This window comes from Hippocampus zosterae, chromosome 10, assembly GCF_025434085.1.
Source record: "Hippocampus zosterae strain Florida chromosome 10, ASM2543408v3, whole genome shotgun sequence".
In the NCBI taxonomy this organism is placed as follows: Eukaryota; Metazoa; Chordata; class Actinopteri; order Syngnathiformes; family Syngnathidae; genus Hippocampus; species Hippocampus zosterae.
The window spans coordinates 8,494,276-8,516,845 of NC_067460.1; the positions used below are offsets into that span (position 1 = coordinate 8,494,276).

Genomic DNA, 22,570 nt, shown 5'->3' on the forward strand with positions numbered 1-22,570 from the left:
ACTCGAGTTGGACGGTACTCTTTATGGTCTATCACTGACTCTTCCGGTTCGGGCATTGGTGGATTCGGGGGCGGACGACTGTTTCGTGGACACAGAAATAGCTACCAAACTGGGCTGTCCGGTAGAGGAGTTAAATGAGGTCAAGAGGGTTCACGATCTTGATGGGCGACTCCTGGCGGAAGTTAAACAGATCACAGGGCCTATAATGTTGAGGTTATCGGGCAATCATGTCAAACATCGGAGTTTTTTCTGATGCGGTCCCGATCTGTACCATTAATCCTGGGGTTACCCTGGCTAAGAACCCATAATCCAGCCATCTCATGTGAACGCCCCGCAATTGAGAATTGGAGTCTGTTTTGCTATGCTCACTGTTTGCAGTCTGCGGCCGGGGGTAGAGGGCTTCCTCGTAACGATCCGCCGGAATCTAATTGTTTAGATAAAGTCCCGAGCATCTATCATGATTTAATAAAAAGTGTTTATTAAGGGGGTGGCCCGGTAGTCCAGTGGTTAGCACGTCGGCTTCACAGTGCAGAGGTACCGGGTTCGATTCCAGCTCCGGCCTCCCTGTGTGGAGTTTGCATGTTCTCCCCGGGCCTGCGTGGGTTTTCTCCGGGTGCTCCGGTTTCCTTCCACATTCCAAAAACATGCGTGGCAGGCTGATTGAACACTCTAAATTGTCCCTAGGTGTGAGTGTGAGTGCGAATGGTTGTTCGTTTCTGTGTGCCCTGCGATTGGCTGGCAACCGATTCAGGGTGTCCCCCGCCTACTGCCCGAAGACAGCTGGGATAGGCTCCAGCACCCACCGCGACCCTAGTGAGGATCAAGCGGCTCGGAAGATGAATGAATGAATGTTTATCAAGGACCGTGCTCAGTCTTTGCCGCCTCACCGGCCGTACGATTGTGCCATCGATTTACTCGCTAATACACCCCTCACCAGGTTCTCGTTTGTATCAAGTTTCCCACAAGGAACAAGAAGCATTGAGGGAGTACATTGACGGCTCCCTCGCCGCTGGCCTTATTAGACCATCTAGATCAACTTTGGGAGCTGGATTCTATTTTATAGAAAAGAAAGACAAGTCATTACGTCCGTGTGTAGATTATCGGGGACTTAATGAAATCACCATAAAGAATAAATATCCACTTCCGCTATTAGATTCCGCGTTTGCCCCTCTCCAATCTGCAACCATCTTCACAAAACTTGATCTACATAGTGCCTACCATTTAGTCCGCATACGAGAGGGGGATGAATGGAAAACTGCATTCAAGACCCCACTGGGACATTTTGAGTATTTGGTCATGCCTTTCGGGTTGACCAACGCACCCGCAGTCTTTCAGAGTCTTATTAATGACGTTTTGAGAGATTTACTGAACGTGTTTTGCTTTGTGTATCTGGATGACATATTGATTTTTTCTCGTACGCTTAAAGAGCACCAACACCACGTCCGGCTAGTCTTGCAGCGTCTCTTGGAGAATCGACTCTTCGTTAAAGCAGAGAAATGCGAGTTTCATGTGGAGTCAGTTTCGTTTCTTGGTTTTGTCATAGAGAAGGGTCAGCTGAGAGTGGATTCCGCCAAGACTAAGGCGGTGGTAGAGTGGCCTAAACCCACCCCGAGGAAACGGCTACAACGTTTCTTGGGTTTCGCCAATTTCTACTGACGATTCATCAGGAACTATAGCCAGAGAGCCCTTCCGTTAACCCGGTTGACATCAGTCAAGGTCCCCTTTAGGTGGGACTCGGATGCCGACAATGCGTTTAGAGAATTAAAGAAGGCTTTCACTAACCCCCCTGTTTTGCAACATCCTAACCCCGAAGTTCCTTTTGTGGTAGAGGTGGACGCTTCCGAGACTGGAGTGGGGGCGGTATTGTCGCAGCGTTCCCCAATCGACCAGAGACTCCACCCTTGCGCCTTCTTCTCTCGTCGTCTCAGTCCCGCGGAGACCAACTATGATGTGGGAAATCGTGAATTACTGGCTGTCGTTTCAGCTCTACAAGAGTGGAGGCACTGGCTCGAGGGGACTAAGGAACTGTGTACACCGACCACAAGAACCTCGCATACATTCGCTCTGCCAAGAGACTGAACTCACGTCAAGCCCGGTGGGCCCTACTACTTACGCGCTACAACTTTACACTCACCTATTGTCCAGGGTCCAAGAACATAAGACCAGATGCCCTGTCGCGTATCCATGACCCCGCTGAGAGGAGCAGCGAACCAGGGAGCATTCTTCCGGACCACTGCATCCTGGGGGTGCTGAGGTGGGAGATTGAGCGTAAGGTCCAAGAGGCCCAAGACGGAACCCAAGCCCCGGCTGGCTGTCCTGCTGGTAAACTCTTTGTACCCCCTGCGTTCAGAGGTGTTGCAGTGGGGACACTCGTCAAAGGTGGCTTGCCATCCTGGGATGAATCGGACCCGGCATCGTGTCTCTCAGCGGTTTTAGTGGCCGGAGCTGCGGAGGGACGTTCTGGATTTCGTCAAGGCCTGCTCCACCTGTGCCTGTAGTAAGGCCTCTCACCAGCCTCCGGCAGGGTTGCTTCAACCCCTTCCCGTTCCACCTCGACCCTGGTCACACATCTCCATGGACTTTGTCACTGGCCTCCCTCCTTCCCGGGGAAAGTCCGTTATTCTTACCATTGTGGACCGCTTCTCTAAAACTGCTCATTTTGTTCCCTTGTCAAAGTTACCGTCTGCCTTGGAGACCGCTGACCTTCTCGTTCGCCATGGGATTCCCGTGGACATTGTGTCGGACCGGGGACCCCAATTTGTCTCCAGGGTGTGAAAGCGGTTCTGTCTAGCCCTGGGAGCCACGGCAAGTCTCTCGTCGGGCTACCACCCGCAGTCCAACGGACAGACTGAGCGCATGAACCAGGAACTGGAGGCGGGTCTGCGTTGCGTGTGTCTCCATCGTCCCTCATCATGGTCTGTTCACCTGCCCTGGGTGGAATATGCCCATAACACTCTGGTCTCGTCAGCCACAGGTCGGTCTCCTTTCATGTCTGCCTATGGCTATCAGCCGCCGCTTTTTCCATCACAAGAAGGGCAGGTGGAAGTCCCGTCTGTGCAGCGTCATCTGAGACGGGCTCATCGTATGTGGAAAGAGACCAGGGCCGCGTTGTCTCGCACCGCCTCCAGGAACCGGATGATCGCAGATCGTCGTCGTCGCCCGGCGCCGGCCTATCAGGTGGGCCAGGAAGTGTGGCTGTCGACGAGGGATCTGCATCTGGCCGGCACTTCAAGCAAGTTGGGGCCCCGCTTCACGGGACCGTTTGTGGTGGACTCGATCATCAGCCCCGTGTCCGTCAAGCTCCGGTTGCCGCCCACCATGAAGGTCCACCTAGTCTTCCACGTCTCCCTGCTTAAGCCGGTGGCCACCAGTCCCTTGGCTCCGCCTCCCACCTCGCCTCCTCCTCCACGGATTGTCAATGGTGACCCGGTGTACACGGTGCGGGAAATTTTGGACTCTCGGCGCAGGGGTAAGGGGTTCCAGTACCTGGTTGACTGGGAGGGCTACGGCCCGGAGGATCGGCAATGGGTCCCCCGCTCCTGGATCTTGGACCCGTCCCTTCTCCGCGCTTTCCACGCTGCGCACCCATCGAAGCCGGGTGGTCCGCCAGGAGGCGTCCGTTGAGGTGGGGGGTACTGTCACGGTTATGTTTCAGTCTGGCCAGCAGGTGGCATCAGCGGACTTTCTGTGCACACCTGCTGCCAATCTATGATTAGTCTCAGTCTGTATTTAAGGAGCCCTCTGACATGCACATATCGCTGGAGTATTGTATTTCGCCTTGCTACTTCCTTGCTCATTGACTGCTATTGCTACAGACCTCGTCGTGTTTCGCTTTTTGAACTCTCGGTGCTCAGTATTTTGTAAGTATGGTTCTTTGTTTGTGATTTGGCCCTCGCTTGCGTGTAGTGGTTATATTGTTTTTTGTTTGCCTTCGCGATTCTTATTTTCCCCCATGCCTTTTGTGCAAGCGCTTTTTGTTATTCGTTTTTTGTGCCCTCTGGTCCTTGTTTTGACCAGCACTTTATGTTACTACTTTGTCGGTGCGAATTTTTGTATATTAAACCCTTTTGCTACGGAGACCTTGTTTGGTGTCTGCATTTCGGGGTTCCACTTCCTTATTTTTTTGTTGTGCACGAAGCAATTATCCTATCGCTTCACGCACAACGTGACAGCATCATCTTGACTGGCTGCTGTGTCGAATGTGTCATGTCAATCGGACTCTCAAAGGCAAATGAAGGAAGCAAAATATTAGAAACATTTTTGTGCCTGCAACAACATTTTAAAATAAAAACTCAAAGAATACTGCCAAATTAAGACATCAGAAACTGTGCATTGATATCAATGTAATTTTATTTTAATTTGATTAAAGGTGATGGAACGGATTGTCCTGTGAGTGTATTTGTTTCTGAAACCCTGTGCATTTGTAGTAATTGACACTGTAGTAATTGAATCACCCGCCTCTCACCTCTGGCCTGTGTCGGGGTCACAGATGCTGTGCTGAAGTCGAGCACATTGGCACGCTCCAGAAGTGAACTAAGGTCAGGCGTAGCAATATGTGCCACATTATTTAAAACACACACACACACACACACACACACAATCCTAAAACAATTTGGCAGCATTGTGACTCCCACATGGAGAAAGAGAGACAAAATGGGGGGGAGGGACAAAACACAAACAACGTGGCTGCCATCTGCTTGTGTCTGTTATGAGGAAAAACAAAAAAAAACTGATTTCCCTAATGATCAGACAGCTTTGAATTTAATTACTTTCCTTTGTTTTTGTTTTTTTTTGGGGGGGGGGGATGCAAAGTCCTCATTCCAGTTGATTTTCTGTTTTTTTATTACTAGTTTGGGTAATGTCGTGATGGCAGAATCAATACGTTGGCAAGGCTTTGCTCCAAAGTGAAATGGAACAGCTGCTGGAAAAATTAGAAGCCATGAGACAGTGTGTGCAAAAGAGGAGGATGAATACTAATTTGGCAATATTCAGACTGCCCGTTTTTGTCTGAGTCTTGCCACTCTCACTAAGCTACCTGTGACAGAAGGCACTTGATCTATGTAGCGTCTCGCTCCAAACACTAAAGGCACTCAGTAACAGAAGTATATTCAGCAAATAAGGAACAAAGGCCAAAGACTAATGGGTACATGCATATGTATACTACCCATATTTCCCCAGGGTTTTAACAAAATAAAGTAAAAAGGTTCACAAGACTGCCCTTGAGAACAAAAGTGATTAAATAAAACTGACGGAACAATTCATGTTGATACTTTATGCACGCCTGGCTTTCTCCACTGAGGCTTGATGAGTGGAGCGCGGCTTGCTGAGCCGTAGCTGAGCCGGAGAAGCTTGGTGCTGTTCCAGCTCACTGCTCAAATGAAGTTCATCATCCTTTTTTCAGAGCACAAAAGTGGTCATCCATGTTTACCTTTACATCATCTCCAAACGGCTGGCATGACCCTGATACAACTCCCTGTAAATTGAATGTCAGGCTGTTCAAGTGGTATCGGTATATAGTATAGCAGCATTTGACTTTGACGTTCACAATTGTAACTTGTAGTAGTCAACCATATGAGTGCAGTATACCAGTTCTGTACCACTACAAACCTTCCACCAATACACAGCTATCTCATTGCTTCATTTCACTCTCAATAATTATATATATACAGTATATACTGTGTATATATACAGTATATATATCTATATTTTTAGCTAGATAGATTTTTTAGAATTATTCCCACTGCACTTAAAAAGTATGGATACTCAATGCAGCAAACAAAACATGGCATTTGTGTTGCTCATGTTAAGAGCTAGCTAGCATTAGCTCATCAAATGATGTGGCGGGCCAGATCTAGCCCCGGGGCCTTGAGTTTGACACCTGTGCTTTATGCAATCACATTATAACAGCTTTGGCAACGCTGTGAACAGAGAAACAAAGTACTAAATGAGTTGATGATATCCTGCCTTAAAACAGCCAAAGGTAGTTTTTTTAGGCTGGCACGAAGTGATCCATGAATCGTTCGTGTTGCTAACATCAAACAATACTTTTAAAGTCACGGATGGAAAATATCTTGCTTCTTCCTATCTTAGCCTTCACTGATGCGCCCTGATTCATAATCCATGTCACTTCTCTCTTTTATTTATATATTTTTTTCACAAGAGCAAAACCTCAATCTCAATCAAGATCTCAGTCATTGTTGTCTTCATACTGCACTCCATTTACATTTTTCTTTTTTGTTTTTTTTACATCAAGTGCAGGGGGTGGGGTGGAGTTGAAAAAAGTAATTTGTCTATTTCAACAAAATAAGGAGTTATTCTTTTTCAAATGTAAGTAGTAAAAAGTAGTTTTTTTGTAAAAAAAAAAAAAAAAACTGCAAAGAATGAAGTGACTGAGGGTGACATTCAACGTGGGTTTGGCTCCTTGTAAGCCAAACTACAGTGTGGGATTAAATGACTGCAGGCACACTGCACCCGTGTTCCACTTCCATGTGTGAAAGCAGCGACATATCTGTTGGGAAAAGGCAAGCAGCCATCTCTCAAACGTAAAAGCTTACATTTTCACACCCTTAGTGAATAAGAGGCTTTGCTGAAACTCTAAGCACCAAGGACAAAGAGGTTGCGCCTCATTCACCTCTGCGGGGGCACCGAAGGCAATTAAGCTTTTAAGATGATGGCCTGAAATCAATTACCCCATGCAAAGACGACTCAATCCCATCAGTTTGTATTTTCTTTCAGTCAGAAAGTCACTCTACTTTGAGTGTTCAGTCAAATAAACTGTTAGTAAGTCAAAACTCTCAAATGAAGTAGAAATATCAGATATTTATTTATACGCTGCTCTAGACAGTGAATTCAAATCTGAAGAAATCTGCTACACGATTACACTTGACATGACTGAGCTTGTTGTGCTTCGTTGAAAATCACACTTGAATTGTAGCACACCATGGCTTGGCACGAAAAGTAATTTTCTGATCATTACAACAATAATGGAACAATTGTTACCGGGTGAAAAGTCACTACCACACAACCACACCGCCATTTTCAATTTGTGTGTAAAACGGTGATATTTTCTGAAAAGGTCAGCTGGTCATTTTGTTGTGTATGCCCTTTGGTTCACGTTGGTTAGAGTTGGTTCCGTGATGTTGCATTTGTGGCTTTAACTGCGCTCCCTTCTTCTCAGGCTCCGCGGCGTTAAGTGATGGCTTTAAAAGATCTCTTCTCCACATACTTCAGCTTGTACCTCCTCTTGAACCTAAGGGCGAGGGAGACGCTCATTTGAGGCAACACGCATTTTGAAGAATCTGGATGTCCCCGTGAACCGAGGATGAAACGTTATGTAAAACTAAAGCAGATTCTTACTTGGCTCTCTCTCTGGGTTCTATCAGGTTCCTCTTCTGCAGACTCTTGAAACGGTCCTTGAGTATGCTTCCCTCTGGCTGTAGCAGCACAGCATTACATGTCCCAAAAAGACAGCCAGGTTAAATTCTTACTGCGCATGATTCCCCCATTGATTAATTAACTTAAGTACAGAAAATGGCCAGTTATTTTCTGGAGGGGTTTTCACCCCCTCCCCTACCCCACCCGCTGGATGATTTTATTAAATCTTACTTTTATTGGATGTCATTAAACTGCTATGAACGCCTGTAGAGCGCTCCAGCTTAGGAGAATTTGTATTTATTTGGACTACAAGTCACACTGGTAAAAAAAATAAAAAAAATAAAAATAAAAAGCATTATGCCGGGGAAGAAAATGGTCTGCAGTATTTTGTGGGTACATTTACTCTACAAAAACAGACCAAGTACAGTAAAGTTTGTATTTGCACTTAAAAGCCATTAATTTATTTATTTATTTGTGTTTTCTTTTTTTCTTATCTTATTTGATGTTTTTAACATTGTACTCCTGATTTTAACCGCTTGTTGTAAGGTGTCCTTGAGTTTCTAGAAAGGCGCCCACAAATAAAATATATTATTCATTCATCTTCCGTACCGCTTGATCCTATATATTATTATTATTATTAAAATCTCAGTTCCCTAATCGTTGATGTGTTTGGAAATACACTCAGAGTGTGCATTGCTTTACTCTGAGAGTTTGGAAACGCAGTGCTGTTCAAATGTGCCATTTGATGATACAGAGTGCTCCAAAAAAGGAGTGCTGGAGTCCAATGCATCAGACGGCACAGATGGAAACACGTCACTCATGAGGTGCAGATTTGTTTATAACAGGGGTGCCCAAGTCTGGTTCTCCAGAGGTTCTATCCAGGATGTTTTGTTTTCTTGCAACATAGCTGATCATTTGAATCAGGTGAGTTGGAAGAGGGAAACATCTAAAGCAGGTTGGGTAGCAGCTCCTGAGGACTGGAATTGGGCACCGCTAGTTTAAGACATAGGCTGCCTGTCTGGGCTCTAATTTTAGTTGAACGTGAGTATTTGTCGGAGGCAGAGCCAAACTAAGAAAAAAAGTGCAACCAAAAAATATGGTATAAAAAATACTGTAAACCCGTGGGGAAATTAATCGAAACCCAACAATTAATGGCAATCCTATCCCGGCTAGTAACAGAAAAGCTTTGATAGGAAAGCAGTACCTTTAGCTGTCTTAAGGTACTGGTGAGCTCATCACTTAGTTTGATTTCAAGGTCCTCAGGCTGGAACCTAAAAAGGAAAAAAGAGACATCTGTTCATTGTAAACTGCCAAATAAATTGATTTTTAAAAACAAATGCACACAAAAACCTACAACTGGATAACCTTGAGCAGAGAAGGACAAGTACAGTTTAAAATGCTTATCTAGCTAACCGCTAATACACATTAGAAAAACAGCAAGACTGTTCAATAATTTTCCCACAAATAAAACTTGAGCAGGGTTTTAGGTTAAAACGATGGCATACTAAAATATTCTCACATGATAAAAACTAACGTCTTAGTTGCTTGTATGCAAATCCTTAGAACTCTGGTGTATCTGCTTACTCAAAATGTGAAATCATCAAGTACAGTACTGATTTCTCAGTACTCATTTGCAAGCTGCTGAAAATGTTTTTGCTCGCGCCAGCATTTCTTCTCCTGCTCTGGCGGGAGTCTTAGTTTACAGAAACCTCCAATACCACCACAAAATATTTTTGCAAGACATTTTTTTGAAAAACAGTTGCGAGGGGGGGACGTTGGGGGCAAGGCGGAATCACTAAATACGACGGTGTGGCAGGTGGATGTCGACTACATTGGAATTGTTTTTCCTTTGTGTATTTTGATGGAAGAATGTCAGAAACCTTTCATTAAAACACCAGTAAATGGTTTCAAATGGTGAAAAAATAATGCCAAATATCCTCTCGATTAAATGTGATTTGGTGTATACGACTAGAAATCGAATGTATCCCAGTGGTGAGGTTTACCAATGAAGTTGGGGTTCAATGGTTTTGTTCAAGTGCATTTGGGGACTTAAGGGAAGCAGCACAATGCAACTGCTCTCCCCAGTGAGTTTAATGTCATCACAGAAAAGCTTTTTAACAGACTGAGACAGATTAGAGGAGCATGTTAAGTGCATACTTGAGTTTGCCAAGGCGCCTGGGCTGAACTTTCTCGGCCTCCATTTTGGCCTTGCGTTGCTTCTGTCTTGCAGCGGTTTTCTTTTCTCGTTTTTTGATAGCGGTTTTGATGGAACGAAGTTGGAAGAGTTGCTGTTGTTTGCTTTTCAGACTTTTCTCTGCCACCCGCAGTTGCTCCTGATGGAACAAAAGATGCAAAGATGGCAACCAATGCCAGATGCTCGCTTTTTGTACATTTCACAAGCATTAGGAGAGCTGCATCCAGACGTTAAAGACAAGACGGATTACCGAAAGCCACGCGAAACCAATTTGAACATGAAGCTACCTTTTGCATGTAATAACTCTGTAAGCACCTTAATTTTTTCTGCCTTTTCTCTTTTCCTTTGTTTCTCAGTCTTCTTCTCTGCCAGTGTGATGGCTCCTCCCACGCATTCCTGCTCTTCCTCCTTGACAGGAGCCACCTGCTCTTCCTCCTTGACAGGAGCCACCTGCTCTTCCTCCTCGACAGCAGCCACCTCTTTTTCTTCCTCTTCCTCTACCAAGCCTTCCACCTGCTCTTGGAAGATCGTCTCCTGCAGACACAAACACATGGTTACAATCAAGGCTTCCCTTGATTCCCTTGAGATCCGAGAGTGATAGTGGAGCAAGACAGACTCGGTACCTCTGTTGCTCTGTCTCCCTTGTTGAAAGCAAGCCGTCTCTCAATTTTGCTTTCCGCCTTCTGCTTCTTAACCTCCACATCGTGGGCTTCTTGCAGTAAAGCCTGTATTCAAAATATAAGGACATGAGATCATGCAAGTCTTTTGTTTATCATCTGCTGATTTAAGAGCAAATATCATAAAATATGTTATCTTGAGGGCGGCCTGGTAGTCCAGGGGTTAGCACGTCGGCTTCACAGTGCAGAGGTACCGGGTTCGATTCCAGCTCAGGCCTCCCTGTGTGGAGTTTGCATGTTATACTCAGGCCTGCGTGGGTTTTCTCCGGGTGCTCCGGTTTCCTCCCACATTCCAAAAACTTGCATGGCAGGCTGATTGGGCGCTCTAAATTGTCCCTCGGTGTGAATGTGGGCGTGGATGGTTGTTTGTCTCTGTGTGCCCTGCGATTGGCTGGCAACTGATTCAGGGTATCCCCCACCTACTGCCCGAAGACAGCTGGGATAGGCTCCAGCACACCCCGCGACCCTATTGAGGATCAAGCGGTTCGGAAAATGGATGGATGGATGGATGGATGGATGGATGTTATCTTGAATTTTTCCATTCATATCTTGTGAAGTCCATGAGTTATATTTGACTATGCTAATGCTGTAAGATTGGCGTCCATGAGTGGCGCTTACATGAGGAGAAAGAGGCACTGACAAGCAGTTGAAGAAATTATTCAATAAATAAAAGTAGCAAGCACATTTGGTGAAATATATTTGATTTACATAGCTAGCTGCAGGTTTGCAAATCCGAAGATCTCAAGATACCATTCACACTATCATGTGACAGTTTCGTGTTAGCAGAAGTGAGCACATTTTCAGCATGACGTCTCTGATCCACTGGTGAAAGGACACTTTGATCCTCTCCTCTTTCATCTATAACTGCTTCAGACAACAAAGTGTATGCAGAAAAGTGGCGAAGATTGCACGACTGTCTGTGTCCTATGTGTTGTGTTATTTTGACTTTAAAATGGCGCCGCGAGAGCGATTGCCTTTCCAGCAGCTCCTATATTTTGTTGTTCTACTTCTTCCTTTCATAACTTTGCTGCTGTGAATTGGGAATTTCTCCATTGCAAGACAAATAAAAGTTTTCTTATATTATTTTCAAAACGGAAATACTGTACTTGAAGTGTAAGGATGGGTTCATTACTGGACACACTCGGAAATATGAATCAAAAATTCCTTCAAAGTAGAGAAAGACCCATACCAATTATCTGTAAAAATGCACAGATATTAGGTCACCGATACAACTTCAGCCTGCCACCATCTTCCAGGTGCAAGCCATGTCAGCCGTGTGGAAATACTATACTACGGTAAACACGGGTGATGACACTTTGAGCCAAATGCAAATTGTGCCCTGCTCAAGTGACGACTGAGGTGAGCCACCCACCTAGCAGTGAGTTAGTGTTAAAATTGCTGCTGCTAGCGGGCAGGATCTGCCCTCCTGCGTCCAGACTCAGAGGGCGCTGGAGCATTATGAACCCCACTAACCCTAACCCACTTTAACCTAAACAAACTTATTTTTATTTTGCACAAATGTGAGGCCTATTCAGAATGGTCATCCTGTTTGATCTATGGCGCCCGCCTTTTCTGCATGCATGAAGCAGCCAATCATACTGCAGTGGTGGTGGTGGAGGGGGAGCTGCCTAAAACCACAATGGGATTTGTAAGGCCCCATGAGTAGCCACCCCTTCACAGTGTCCACTAACTTGAGACCCATGCCAATTCCCTATATTTATGCCAATAAAGATTTGGATCGACTAATTGGCCAGTTATACAAGCAAAAACAGTGTTTACACTTAATCAATCCGATCAATCGGGCACAAGGGAAACTGTGACTGGTCGTTTGCATTCATAGTCCTTTGAGTCAAGCTACAGGAGAAGGAACATTTACCTGATGGGAGAAGAAGTCTGGATTGTAGGAACCTCCAGGCCCGATTACCTCCACAGCAGGTAGCACGGATGGCTTCTTGTTCAATTCCTCTGGCCGCTACCGCAATATAAACCAAGAGATTACTCCGTAGGAAAGATTCATATTGGGACACTACTGTTTGATACGGTTTCTTACCTTGACCAGCTTCTTGCCAGTCTGCTGAAGGTACCATGGATCTGCTGAACTTTTAGCTGTTCACAAAGACAAAGTGAGGATTACCACTTAAGTCTTTTAAGTAAACAGTACAGCTTGGTGGCAGAAGAGTGTATGGCAGTCCTGTCATAATGACTTTGTAGCTGGCACCACTGGAGTTCAATGGGCTATCATCAGGCAGAAGGAGTTGTGTTACATTCCAACCAAACAGACAATGACACAGATCAGCAGAATAAGAGTGGAAGTGTGTTAAGCCTCGACTGTGCCGAGCCCACTACTGGGAACGTGTGCCATTCCCACCAAGTGTTATGCTGGCACTACACTTGGCACAACTACACTTTCAAAGCTACCCGTTAAACGTTTTGAGCATTGTCATGGACTCCTTTTCTTTCTATCTTTCAAAAGTGTTTATTGGAGTAATCATGAAAAATGACAAACAGCCTGATTAAATATCGAGGACAAAAACAAGAAAGAAAAAAAATTGGAATAAAATATAAAAATGAAGAGCCTACAAACTGGTCAGCATTGTCCTGATTTTCTCAACCAATAATGGATGCACATACCGTCTCGTAGTTTAATAGGCGTGCAGAGCAAATACTAACTCGGCAACTCGCTTGACTCGATAATTTAATGTTTGTACTCTCCGCCTCGGCAATACGTTGAAGAGATTTAAATTGAGCAGTGTGCTTTCCACAAGACACCTCCAAAGGCCATCTTCAAACGGTGCAGAAAATAAATCAAACCCCAACGAGCTTCTACTTTGGGCTCGTTTGATCACGCTAACATGGCAGAGTAAAGAAAACGGGAGGATTATTTTAGATCAGGCAATCTCAACATTCCCTACCATCTGAACATCAGCTGCAAAATTCATCAAGGAAAACCACATTGTTATCTCGGGCATGGACAACAGAGGAAGGACTTTAACCCACAATGGATTTTTACAAAAAAATTAGCAAGCATGATTTGCAACTTTTTCAATCAGCAAGACAAGAGAATAAACCCCTTGAGGATCAGCTTTGCGGCACAGTCAACCTCTGCATGTTGCCACACTGTCACTGCGTCCATTGACAAATAGAGCCTGATTCGGTACCCCTGTCCTATTTAGACCCGCTTCAATTTCAATGGCCGAAATGCACGATCCAAATATACATTCTGGCTCCGCGCTGATGCTCCTCTCTCATCCTCCTCAGCTGCACTAGCCATCCATCCAGCCACACCAAAACAAACTGTCCAATAGTGCCCACATCTCCACTGACAAAAATGGGGCTGTAAAAATGTTTCCCCATCACAAGTGCAAAACAAAAATACGAGCACCTGGCGTCAGTCAAGCGGCGACCGTCAAATAGCGCGGACATTTCCCCCATTAAAATAAGTTGTGGTACACACATACTGCAGAGAAAGCACAACCATTAAGCGCAGACCCCCCCCCCCCCGCCCTCCTTCAACAAATGTCACAGCCTTAATGCTGAGAATGGTCCACAACGGGTCCACACGAAGGACAAAAAGAAAAAAAAAATTCACATGACCAAAAATAAATAAATAGCTGTCGAGCTCTTAATTAAATTTCGATTCCCACCCCCCCCCCCACACACACACACACACACACAATTCCATGTGGTTTGGTCACTTCTTATTCCAATAAACAGAATAGCGAGCAGGCTAATGTATGACATCATTGTTGAACAAAAAAAGTTCACTTACTCTCTTGACCCCAAATGTCATAATAATCTCTGTTTGGGTTGTTGTTGGCCTCTGTCGCCGCCTTTTTAGCTGTTGTGTCGGATGTCTGTCTGTTAAGAAGCTTTCTCTGTGTCCGTGGTACTACGCCTTTGGCTGCAAGTTGCTCTAGCCTCTTGGCATGACCACGAAGTTTCTTTGCATTGGGCTGTTGGTAGGACAGTACACTGGTGGAGCATACAGAGGGGAGATTATCAGTTTGTGTGGTAAACAAGCAGAGGAAGAATAATTCATAGCAAGTACATTTGGTTTAAATGTATTTCATTTAACACCACTAGTATTTGGATACCCTCAGATCCCAAGATACCATTCACACAATAGTTTCCTGAGCTCCTATATGTTGTCTTCACATTTCCAAAAAGGAAATACTGGGAGCGCAAGGATGAGATCATCACTGGGCAAACTGTTTCAAAAAAATTCAAAATCTGTTCAGGTCTAATGTTTTGGAATAGTTTCAACAACATACAATATGTTTACAAATATTGCAGACCACAGAAGATTAAATTCACCATATTTAAAATGAGGCACGGGCAATCCAATTTGACAGAAATCAGTGAGTGATGCATACTGACTCTTTAATTGGTGGAACAAGAGAGTCATGCTGGAGGATCAGGTCTATCCTGAGAGGACGCTGTGACTTCCCTTTCCTCTTCTTGCCTTGCACTTGCTCCGGCGCTTCAAAGATAACATTTTAAGATTTGGTTCAATATGTTCCCAAATATTATTTCGAAAGAGTTTCAATGTAAATGCAACCGAACCGAACTGATATTATTCTCTTTGGTTACCTTTGAGATCTTTTGGTTGCTGCCCAACATCCAGAAAGAACAAATTGTCATCGGACTTGTCAGCCAACAGGCCACTGAAACAAAGAATAACATTTAAATAACACACGCGCGTGCGTACAATGTGGAGTCGTGTCAACACGCGTTAAAATATGGACGATATGTGGACAGTGGACACGGGAGATCTGTAGTATTTTCTCAATAAATTTTATTTAACGTTTCACAATAAGTGAGCGGAAAGGCCAACTCACCCGGTGGTCCTCTCCTGATGCCTGACGTCTTCTAAAAAATCCTCTACGTCATTAATGTCGCTGTGTTTGTTCCAGTTCTTTTTCTTATTTTTGTTAACGCGCTTTCTTCGACTACTAACCGCGCCTGTAAGATCCGAGGACTTTAAACTTAAAAATCCTGGCTGCGACGCCACCACGCGTTTCAACCTTCTGGAAGGCGCCATGTTGGAGTGGAAAGAAATTAAACACGTGTCTTCTTCTTTCATGGCGGTTGTGGTGTACTGCGTAGAAATGGATTTTGGCGCCGTCTAGAGGATTGATATCGTAAATACTACACAGCCTGCGTTATATGTAACTGTGAGAGTACATACAGCACAATTATTTGAATACAGTATGTCGTCTTGTAGGTTTGACCATTATTTTCAAATGTCTGTGAGAAATGTTCTTACATATGATATATTCCACGGAATACAACATTATTAAGTACCCCTTTGGGTTTGGCTCTAAATTGCAATAATGCGTTTCTATTTGTTCTGATAATACCCAAATAAAATGTTTGAAAACACAAAATGCTTTATAACATTAGGCCCATGACTATAAAATCGGAGTTTAGTTACATGTTCTTTCCAAGTGAAATGTGGTTTGAAAACCAACATTTTTGAAAAGTTAACTAAAATGTATAATTTCTTAAACTAAGAATATAGTTAGGTGTGCATGGTGTCTTTGTTGGTAAGCATGTTGCGGTATGTGTGTTTGTCCCAAATGCATCATGGGAAACTTCCCTCCAAACGGGCTCCAATATTCTTTTTCTTTTTTCCCCTCCCTTCATTTTGTTGCGAGAACAACGCGTAAGAGACTCAACAAATTAAATCTCAATTGAAAGCTGCAATTTCTCACAAAAATTTCAAAGGTAAGAATCACATTTCCACTCGAACATCAATCTATGGTTTCCAGCGGTTCAGAATTTCGGATGGACGTATATTTCCTTGATTTTCGCTAAAAACAAAATAAAACGCAGAGTCGTCGAGCCTTGATCTGGCTGCGAAAGAGAACCTGAGAAGCTTTCGTGACGGCTCGATTTTGTCTCGGAAGTGCGCCTTGACTGAAGGGTCAGCTGACAAAATAATGTCCACCAAGTGGACCCTTGATATGTCTAATGTCGTCTTCAAAAATAATATTCCACTTTCATTCGACGGGAATGACACAATTCGATCATTTTCTTTCACCACCATTGCGATCACTAGTGAATTTTCCTTCCCGTTTACGTTCTTCATGGAAGAGCAGGCAGCCATTATGTGCGGGTGTGTTGGAGTTTTACATAGGGCAGCCAACAGGGGCGGTGTCACTTGGATTTCTTCTAAAATAGCTCTTTTTGAATTGGAAAATATACGCTAGTGCCACATAAGGATTAGTGGTGCTTCTAAACGAACACACCCTTACTAGTGCGCAATGGGAGGGTTTTCAGCAATGCTGTTGTCATTGGTCGAGACCGCCATAACAGCCTCAAGCTCGCTCGTGATTGGACTATTCCTTTGTCATTTATGACGCAAGACATTCTGCTATTCCACTGCCCCAAAGATAGAAAAATATTTTTTGACGTGCACAGTCAATCCAAGTAAAAGCATTCCTAATGTAAATTTTTACACAACATTCAACTTTTATATTATTGTTCCAGTGTGTATGCCCTCCATATCCTCAACCGTAAGAGTATATTCACATTAAACTTATAATTTGGCATGCATTAATTGAACCAAATCGTTTGTATACTTTCAGCGTTGATCCACAGCAGCAATGGCCCGTACTAAGCAGACTGCCCGTAAGTCCACTGGAGGTAAAGCTCCACGTAAGCAGTTGGCCACAAAAGCTGCCCGGAAGAGCGCCCCTTCCACCGGAGGGGTGAAAAAGCCCCATCGCTACAGGTGAGAGCCATTTAGGTCAGACAAGACTTTAATGAACTTCAGTAACACCTTGCAGGTGTAAATTTGAGTTGTTCCATTATGATGTTTTAGTTATATTAGCAGACCTATTCAGGATTGCCCTCGTGGATTGATGTGAAGCCTCAGGAAACCAAGCACTTCTCCTCTCCTGTATTGTACAGGCCCGGGACCGTGGCTCTGCGTGAGATCCGTCGTTACCAGAAGTCCACTGAACTTCTGATCCGCAAGCTACCCTTCCAGCGCTTGGTGAGAGAAATCGCCCAGGACTTCAAGACAGACCTGCGTTTCCAGAGTGCAGCTATTGGCGCTCTGCAGGTACGTGTCATTCAAAGATGTGGAAGCTTTTCAATGTGGTGATGTCATCTCACTAAATAACCACTCTGTTTTTCTTTGGTCATAGGAGGCCAGCGAGGCCTACCTGGTGGGTCTGTTTGAGGACACCAATCTGTGTGCCATCCATGCCAAGCGTGTCACTATCATGCCCAAAGACATCCAGTTGGCACGTCGCATCCGTGGGGAGCGTGCCTAATTTTTTTTTCTTTCTCATGAAATGCTCTTCTCTTGTCCCATCACCATCTTTTCCTTCTCCCTACATAGATAGTAGTTTGGTTTGAGGTTCTCAATATATTATGACTGTGATAACTGTCAATGTGTGATTATGTCTTGGTTGGTGCTACAAGTAGAAGAGTTTCTTTCGATACATTTGAAACTTTACACTCCTCACTTTAGCTATTGCTATGAATACTGTGTTTTTGCTAGCCATAAGTAGTGTGTAACCTGGAATGAGTAATAGTACATAGCGTTAAGACATTTTCACCTTCAAATGGACATATTCATTGATATCATGGGTCTTCTGTTTTTTTCTTTTTTTGTAATTTTAAAATTGACACAAACACAGTCAGTTCTATTTTTACAACAGTGGTGTTTAATATTGTATCCAAATGCTTTATTCTGTTTGTCAATTTCAAATGTCATTGCACTATAATGACTGCATGGTTTGACACTTCTACGCGGCATATATGTAGCAGACACAATTTAATTTTACACTTGGCTTTCACCACATTATTATGTTCATGCAATGTTCTGATTTTTTTGTTTCTCTCTCAGGTCGATAACCTATTTTTTTCTACTGTTTTTTTAATTTGTGTTTTTGGTCATTTTGAAGGCTAAAACATTTGTACTCCAAAATTCACATACAAACATAAATAAAACTTATTGTGGTTAAATAGAGTAATTGTATGCTATCTTTCATATTGAATCTAACATTTTATTCACAATGACAAAACCACATTTTGCTCTCAAAAATATCCTGAGTGTCTGCAATATGGTATTACATTACATTATTATTATTACATTAAGTCCCAAGAAGGTAGTCATTGGGTACTTGGACAGCCCATGTATGCAGCAGAGTTGCTGCTGTTATATATTGTTTAAAAAAGAAACGCTGATAAAATTGATAAGGCAGGAAGACAAACAAGTTAGTTGCAAATTACGTTTGAAAAATAAAACTTGTTTTTTTTTTCAAAAATGTAATTTTACAAAATAGGATAATTACAATTGCAGGTTTTACTTTAATTAGTATGTCCTTTTACATATATGCCTCATAAACATTACATAAAATTAGTATGTCCTTTTATACACATGCCACATAAACATTACAACACGCTACATAAATAAAAACTACATAAAACTTGTTTTTTTTTTAAAAATGTAATTTTACAAAATAGGATAATTACAATTGCAGGTTTTACTTTAATTAGTATGTCCTTTTACATATACGCCACATAAACATTACATAAAATTAGTATGTCCTTTTATACACATGCCACATAAACATTACAACACGCTTCATAAATAAAAACTACTGTCACGAGAAATAACTTATTTTCCCATGGCACTCAATTTACTACCGGAAATCGTACACATGCGGATAAAGTGTAAGAGGCAAAGCAGCTCACTAAATCATAACAACGAGCGCCGTGTTTTTGAACAAACAGAAGCCAGTGTGGTTGATAAACACGTTGAGACAAGTCTGAGAATGAAGAATCAAGCGCAAGTGAAACGTGACCCTAACCAAAAATGACTTCAACCCTGTTGCATTTTGGGACACTTGATTGATGCGGCGGCCATTTTACCCGCTGGACGCTACCTCTCATTGTGGATACGAAGAAGAAAATAGGCAAGCGAGAGCTTTCTCACCACTTCTGTTCACTTTTTCCTGAGGTAAGTCATTTCATATGCGCTATTCTAGTCGTCAATTAACTTTAGAATTTGTAGTGTAACTTATGCCAGTTCCCGTGTTCCCGTTTTCTTTGAATAAACGCTAGTATTTGTCGTGTTTGAAAATAACACGTCGCGGAAGACACGACGACAGTGAAGTCGCAGTCTTTCTACAGCTCCTCCGACGAGGCGAATTTCTGTTTCGAATTGTGCGCCGGTTCCACTCGGTGCTGTACTGCTAAAGGGGCCATTCAAGTCTCCTTTAAATATTCCTGAAATCCTTGGGAATCTCTTCTGTACAATTCTTTCGTCTCCTGTTAACCGGGAGTATAGGCAACTTGTGAAATCGAAGTTGTTTACGTGCTGCTCCGTCTGCCTTGGTCTTCATTCCGTTTGCGCATCAAACCGCCGCCATCATCAGAGCGAGGGAGGCGGGCCTCCAAACATTGGAAGCAACGGCGAGCCCCGCCTACTTACAAGACCAGCGCGCTGATTGGCTTATGTTTCATATTTACATTTGAGTCTTGGCTGTAATGGCTAATGGTGTAGCTTTTCTTTTTTGATTGACGTCTCATGCGTTAATGACGTAATAATTTCTTGAAGTTCTGAATGTTAAACTGCATTCGGTGGCGAAAACATGAATACTTGCCTCGCTATTGTGACTTATACAATCCAATAGCTGTACCAAATGCTTGCCACTAATGCCACTAATGCACAGTATTCCCAGACATGGTCATAGATCGGAGTTTCACAATGTTTGGTTTCGCTTGCAGAGCACCACAGTCAGAGCTGTGTGGAATATTTCGATTCTTCATGTTGCTCCACATTGGGAAGCTGTCACCTTGAATTATACATAAATCATACACAGTATTAAAGAAGGAAACGAATCAGTATTTCCAAAGCATCTTATTTAGTCACAATAATAATAAGTGATGCAAGATAAAATGTGTCTTCATATTGTTTCCATCATCTTCAGGTGATCTTAATTAAGTAGCAATGGCCCGTACCAAGCAGACTGCCCGTAAATCCACTGGAGGCAAAGCTCCACGGAAGCAGCTGGCCACAAAGGCTGCCCGGAAGAGCGCCCCTTCCACCGGAGGTGTGAAGAAGCCCCATCGCTACAGGTGCATTTTTTTTAATTCACATATATGTCAAAATGTAACTTCCATTCCTGGAGGCCGCAGTGCATGAAAACATAAGATGAAAAGGAGAAATAGACTCGTTAAAGTAAGCAATCCCAGAACTGAAAATTATCATTATATTTCGATTACAAAGAGTCACAAGTCTTGATCTGATATCATCGTCAATCAGCCGAACATTCGGAGTCTAAGCTTTTTTCCATGCTGCCTTATGGACTCATACGAGATAGCCTATACACTGCCCATGACTTTATTTGAGATGTATTGGAAAGCCAACCAAGGATTTTGGAAAAGAGGGGGAGAGAGATTTTTTTTCAATGCAGTTTTATATTTATTTTTTTAAAGTGCATTGTGTTCTGCCTCCTGATTGGCTAAGGGACTGTACACTAATGTCAACAGTCTCCGCGCCTCATCATCATGTTTCCCCAATTTCTTATTTTATTTTTTTTCCCAGGCCGGGTACCGTTGCCCTACGTGAGATCCGTCGTTACCAGAAGTCCACTGAACTTCTGATCCGCAAGCTGCCCTTCCAGCGCTTAGTGAGAGAAATCGCCCAGGACTTCAAGACAGACCTGCGTTTCCAGAGTGCAGCAATTGGCGCTCTGCAGGTACGTGTCAATCAGTGAAGACGTGGAAGCTTTTCAATGTGGTGATGTCATCTCACTAAAAGGCCTCTCTATTTTTCTTCGGTCATAGGAGGCCAGCGAGGCCTACCTGGTGGGTCTGTTTGAGGACACCAACCTGTGTGCCATCCACGCCAAGCGTGTCACCATCATGCCCAAAGACATCCAGCTGGCACGTCGCATCCGTGGGGAGCGTGCCTAAATGCTCTCACTTTATCTTTCTACTTTTCACCCATCTGTCTGTCCATTCCTGCATTCCTCTCTCCCGTGTTGGTAGTATGTTGGGAATACTGTTTGTATTAATCAAATGTGTAGTGCTGTTTTTCTTAGCGTGTTCAACAGAAGCCTTCTATGGTACCTCCCCCTTTTTTATGTGCATGTATCAACTCTTTGGTAATGAGGTCACCTGATGGACACTCACTGACTCTCTGGTGTGAAGACTATGAAGATGAGAATATCCACAGTGCAAATTTCGGTGGGGGCAAACAGAGGATGGGGAGTTCATCCGCTGTGAGGAAGTGCTTCTTCTTCTGGCTTTTTTTCCAGCAGGGTGCGAGATGATCCTCTTCTGCTCTTGTTTACGCACCAGCCTCGGCTCCCAGAGACCTCAACACCGGTCTCGGCTGGACTCTCTGTCCCTGCATTTGTCTGGATGAGTGTTAGCTCTGATCATCCACAGAGATCTCTAAGCAATCCATCAACATCCCTGGACACAATACTTATTGATGGTTTTTGATCATTATGTTCTTTTTATTTCCCTCAAATAACACTGTGGATATTTGTTTTCGCTGCAATCATTGCAACATGGAGAATGAACTAAAATAGTATTATAATTGTCCCTCCTTTCCTATAAGAAATGGATCTCAACATTTTTGTTATTATTATTACTTTTTTTTGTTGCTTTCAATGTTTAGCCAAAGCTTGAGAGAGTCATTCGTGCTAATACGTTCATATTCTTGGCTCGCTCTTATTACATAAATCTTTATGGGAGGATAGTTCCAAAAGGACTGTTCTCAGAGGTGGAAATGGATTTTGTTTTTGTTTTTTTGGAAACAAAATGGGAGGTGTATTGTTTCTTCAAATATTGTTGCCCTCTCCTATCAGTTTTCTCTCCTCTTCCATTTGATTTTTGTTACCCTTCCGGTTCTTTGATCATCTGTAAGCTGGTTCCAAGGTGTAGTTATTACCCTACCACTTTTTTTTAATCTCGTGTTCTTTCATTGAAACGTTAGTGGTGGTGTTTTAATAATGTTTGTAATTTCCAAATTTGTCATACAAACTGGTAATAAATGGATGTTACACACCGGTTTCAGGTGTGCTCATTTTTTGCTTATTAATGCATGAAGAGTTTTGTTTTGAGCAAATGTTATTGTTGGTAAAATAATAATTGCTGAAATAGACTATGCAAGATATTGTTCAGTGTATTGAATTTATTGGAAAGAACTGTTGCAGTTCAAAAACGACCGAACGCTACTTGCACTGTGTTGTTTCTCCACAGTTTGGTGTGAGCAGTTGTAATGTGCACCGCTAGATGTCAGTAAGAGACATGTCATTTGGTTATGGTCGCAAGAATGATAGGAGAGTTCTCA

At 43.3% G+C, this 22,570-nt stretch overlaps 3 protein-coding genes across 3 annotated transcripts; 2 read left to right on the forward strand and 1 right to left on the reverse strand.

The window, feature by feature from the left end:
- Positions 1-6,799: 6,799 nt before the first annotated feature.
- nop53 (NOP53 ribosome biogenesis factor) lies at positions 6,800-15,809 on the reverse strand. Its single transcript, XM_052078977.1, has 12 exons — positions 15,084-15,809; positions 14,836-14,909; positions 14,623-14,725; positions 14,015-14,217; positions 12,296-12,351; positions 12,122-12,217; positions 10,192-10,293; positions 9,884-10,102; positions 9,532-9,707; positions 8,579-8,645; positions 7,357-7,433; positions 6,800-7,249 (listed from the first exon to the last, which is right to left on the reverse strand). The coding sequence occupies exons 1-12, from the start codon at positions 15,326-15,328 to the stop codon at positions 7,189-7,191; spliced, it is 1,479 nt and encodes a 492-aa protein (XP_051934937.1). The 5' UTR covers positions 15,329-15,809; the 3' UTR covers positions 6,800-7,188.
- A 17-nt stretch (positions 15,810-15,826) lies between these two features.
- LOC127609273 (histone H3.3A) lies at positions 15,827-18,229 on the forward strand. Its single transcript, XM_052079123.1, has 4 exons — positions 15,827-15,972; positions 16,836-16,981; positions 17,161-17,314; positions 17,400-18,229. Exons 2-4 carry the CDS (start codon positions 16,854-16,856, stop codon positions 17,526-17,528), a joined length of 411 nt encoding a protein of 136 aa, XP_051935083.1. The 5' UTR covers positions 15,827-15,972; positions 16,836-16,853; the 3' UTR covers positions 17,529-18,229.
- Positions 18,230-19,020: 791 nt separating this feature from the next.
- LOC127609274 (histone H3.3A) lies at positions 19,021-22,286 on the forward strand. The gene is made up of 4 exons (XM_052079124.1): positions 19,021-19,222; positions 20,196-20,343; positions 20,813-20,966; positions 21,055-22,286. Exons 2-4 carry the CDS (start codon positions 20,216-20,218, stop codon positions 21,181-21,183), a joined length of 411 nt encoding a protein of 136 aa, XP_051935084.1. The 5' UTR covers positions 19,021-19,222; positions 20,196-20,215; the 3' UTR covers positions 21,184-22,286.
- Positions 22,287-22,570: the final 284 nt, after the last annotated feature.

Bases quoted from the DNA above. Each gene is read 5' to 3' on its own strand.
- LOC127609273 (XM_052079123.1), top strand. From the start codon at position 16,854: ATGGCCCGTACTAAGCAGACTGCCCGTAAGTCCACTGGAGGTAAAGCT. The intron at 16,982-17,160 runs GTGAGAGCCATT...TGTATTGTACAG, and splicing joins AAAAAGCCCCATCGCTACAG to GCCCGGGACCGTGGCTCTGC. The intron at 17,315-17,399 runs GTACGTGTCATT...CTTTGGTCATAG, and splicing joins CAGCTATTGGCGCTCTGCAG to GAGGCCAGCGAGGCCTACCT.
- LOC127609274 (XM_052079124.1), top strand. From the start codon at position 20,216: ATGGCCCGTACCAAGCAGACTGCCCGTAAATCCACTGGAGGCAAAGCT. The intron at 20,344-20,812 runs GTGCATTTTTTT...TTTTTTTCCCAG, and splicing joins AAGAAGCCCCATCGCTACAG to GCCGGGTACCGTTGCCCTAC. The intron at 20,967-21,054 runs GTACGTGTCAAT...CTTCGGTCATAG, and splicing joins CAGCAATTGGCGCTCTGCAG to GAGGCCAGCGAGGCCTACCT.
- nop53 (XM_052078977.1), bottom strand. From the start codon at position 15,328: ATGAAAGAAGAAGACACGTGTTTAATTTCTTTCCACTCCAACATGGCG. The intron at 12,352-14,014 runs GTAAGTGAACTT...CTTTGTGAACAG, and splicing joins TGACATTTGGGGTCAAGAGA to CTAAAAGTTCAGCAGATCCA. The intron at 7,434-8,578 runs GTACTGCTTTCC...GTGCTGCTACAG, and splicing joins GTACCTTAAGACAGCTAAAG to CCAGAGGGAAGCATACTCAA.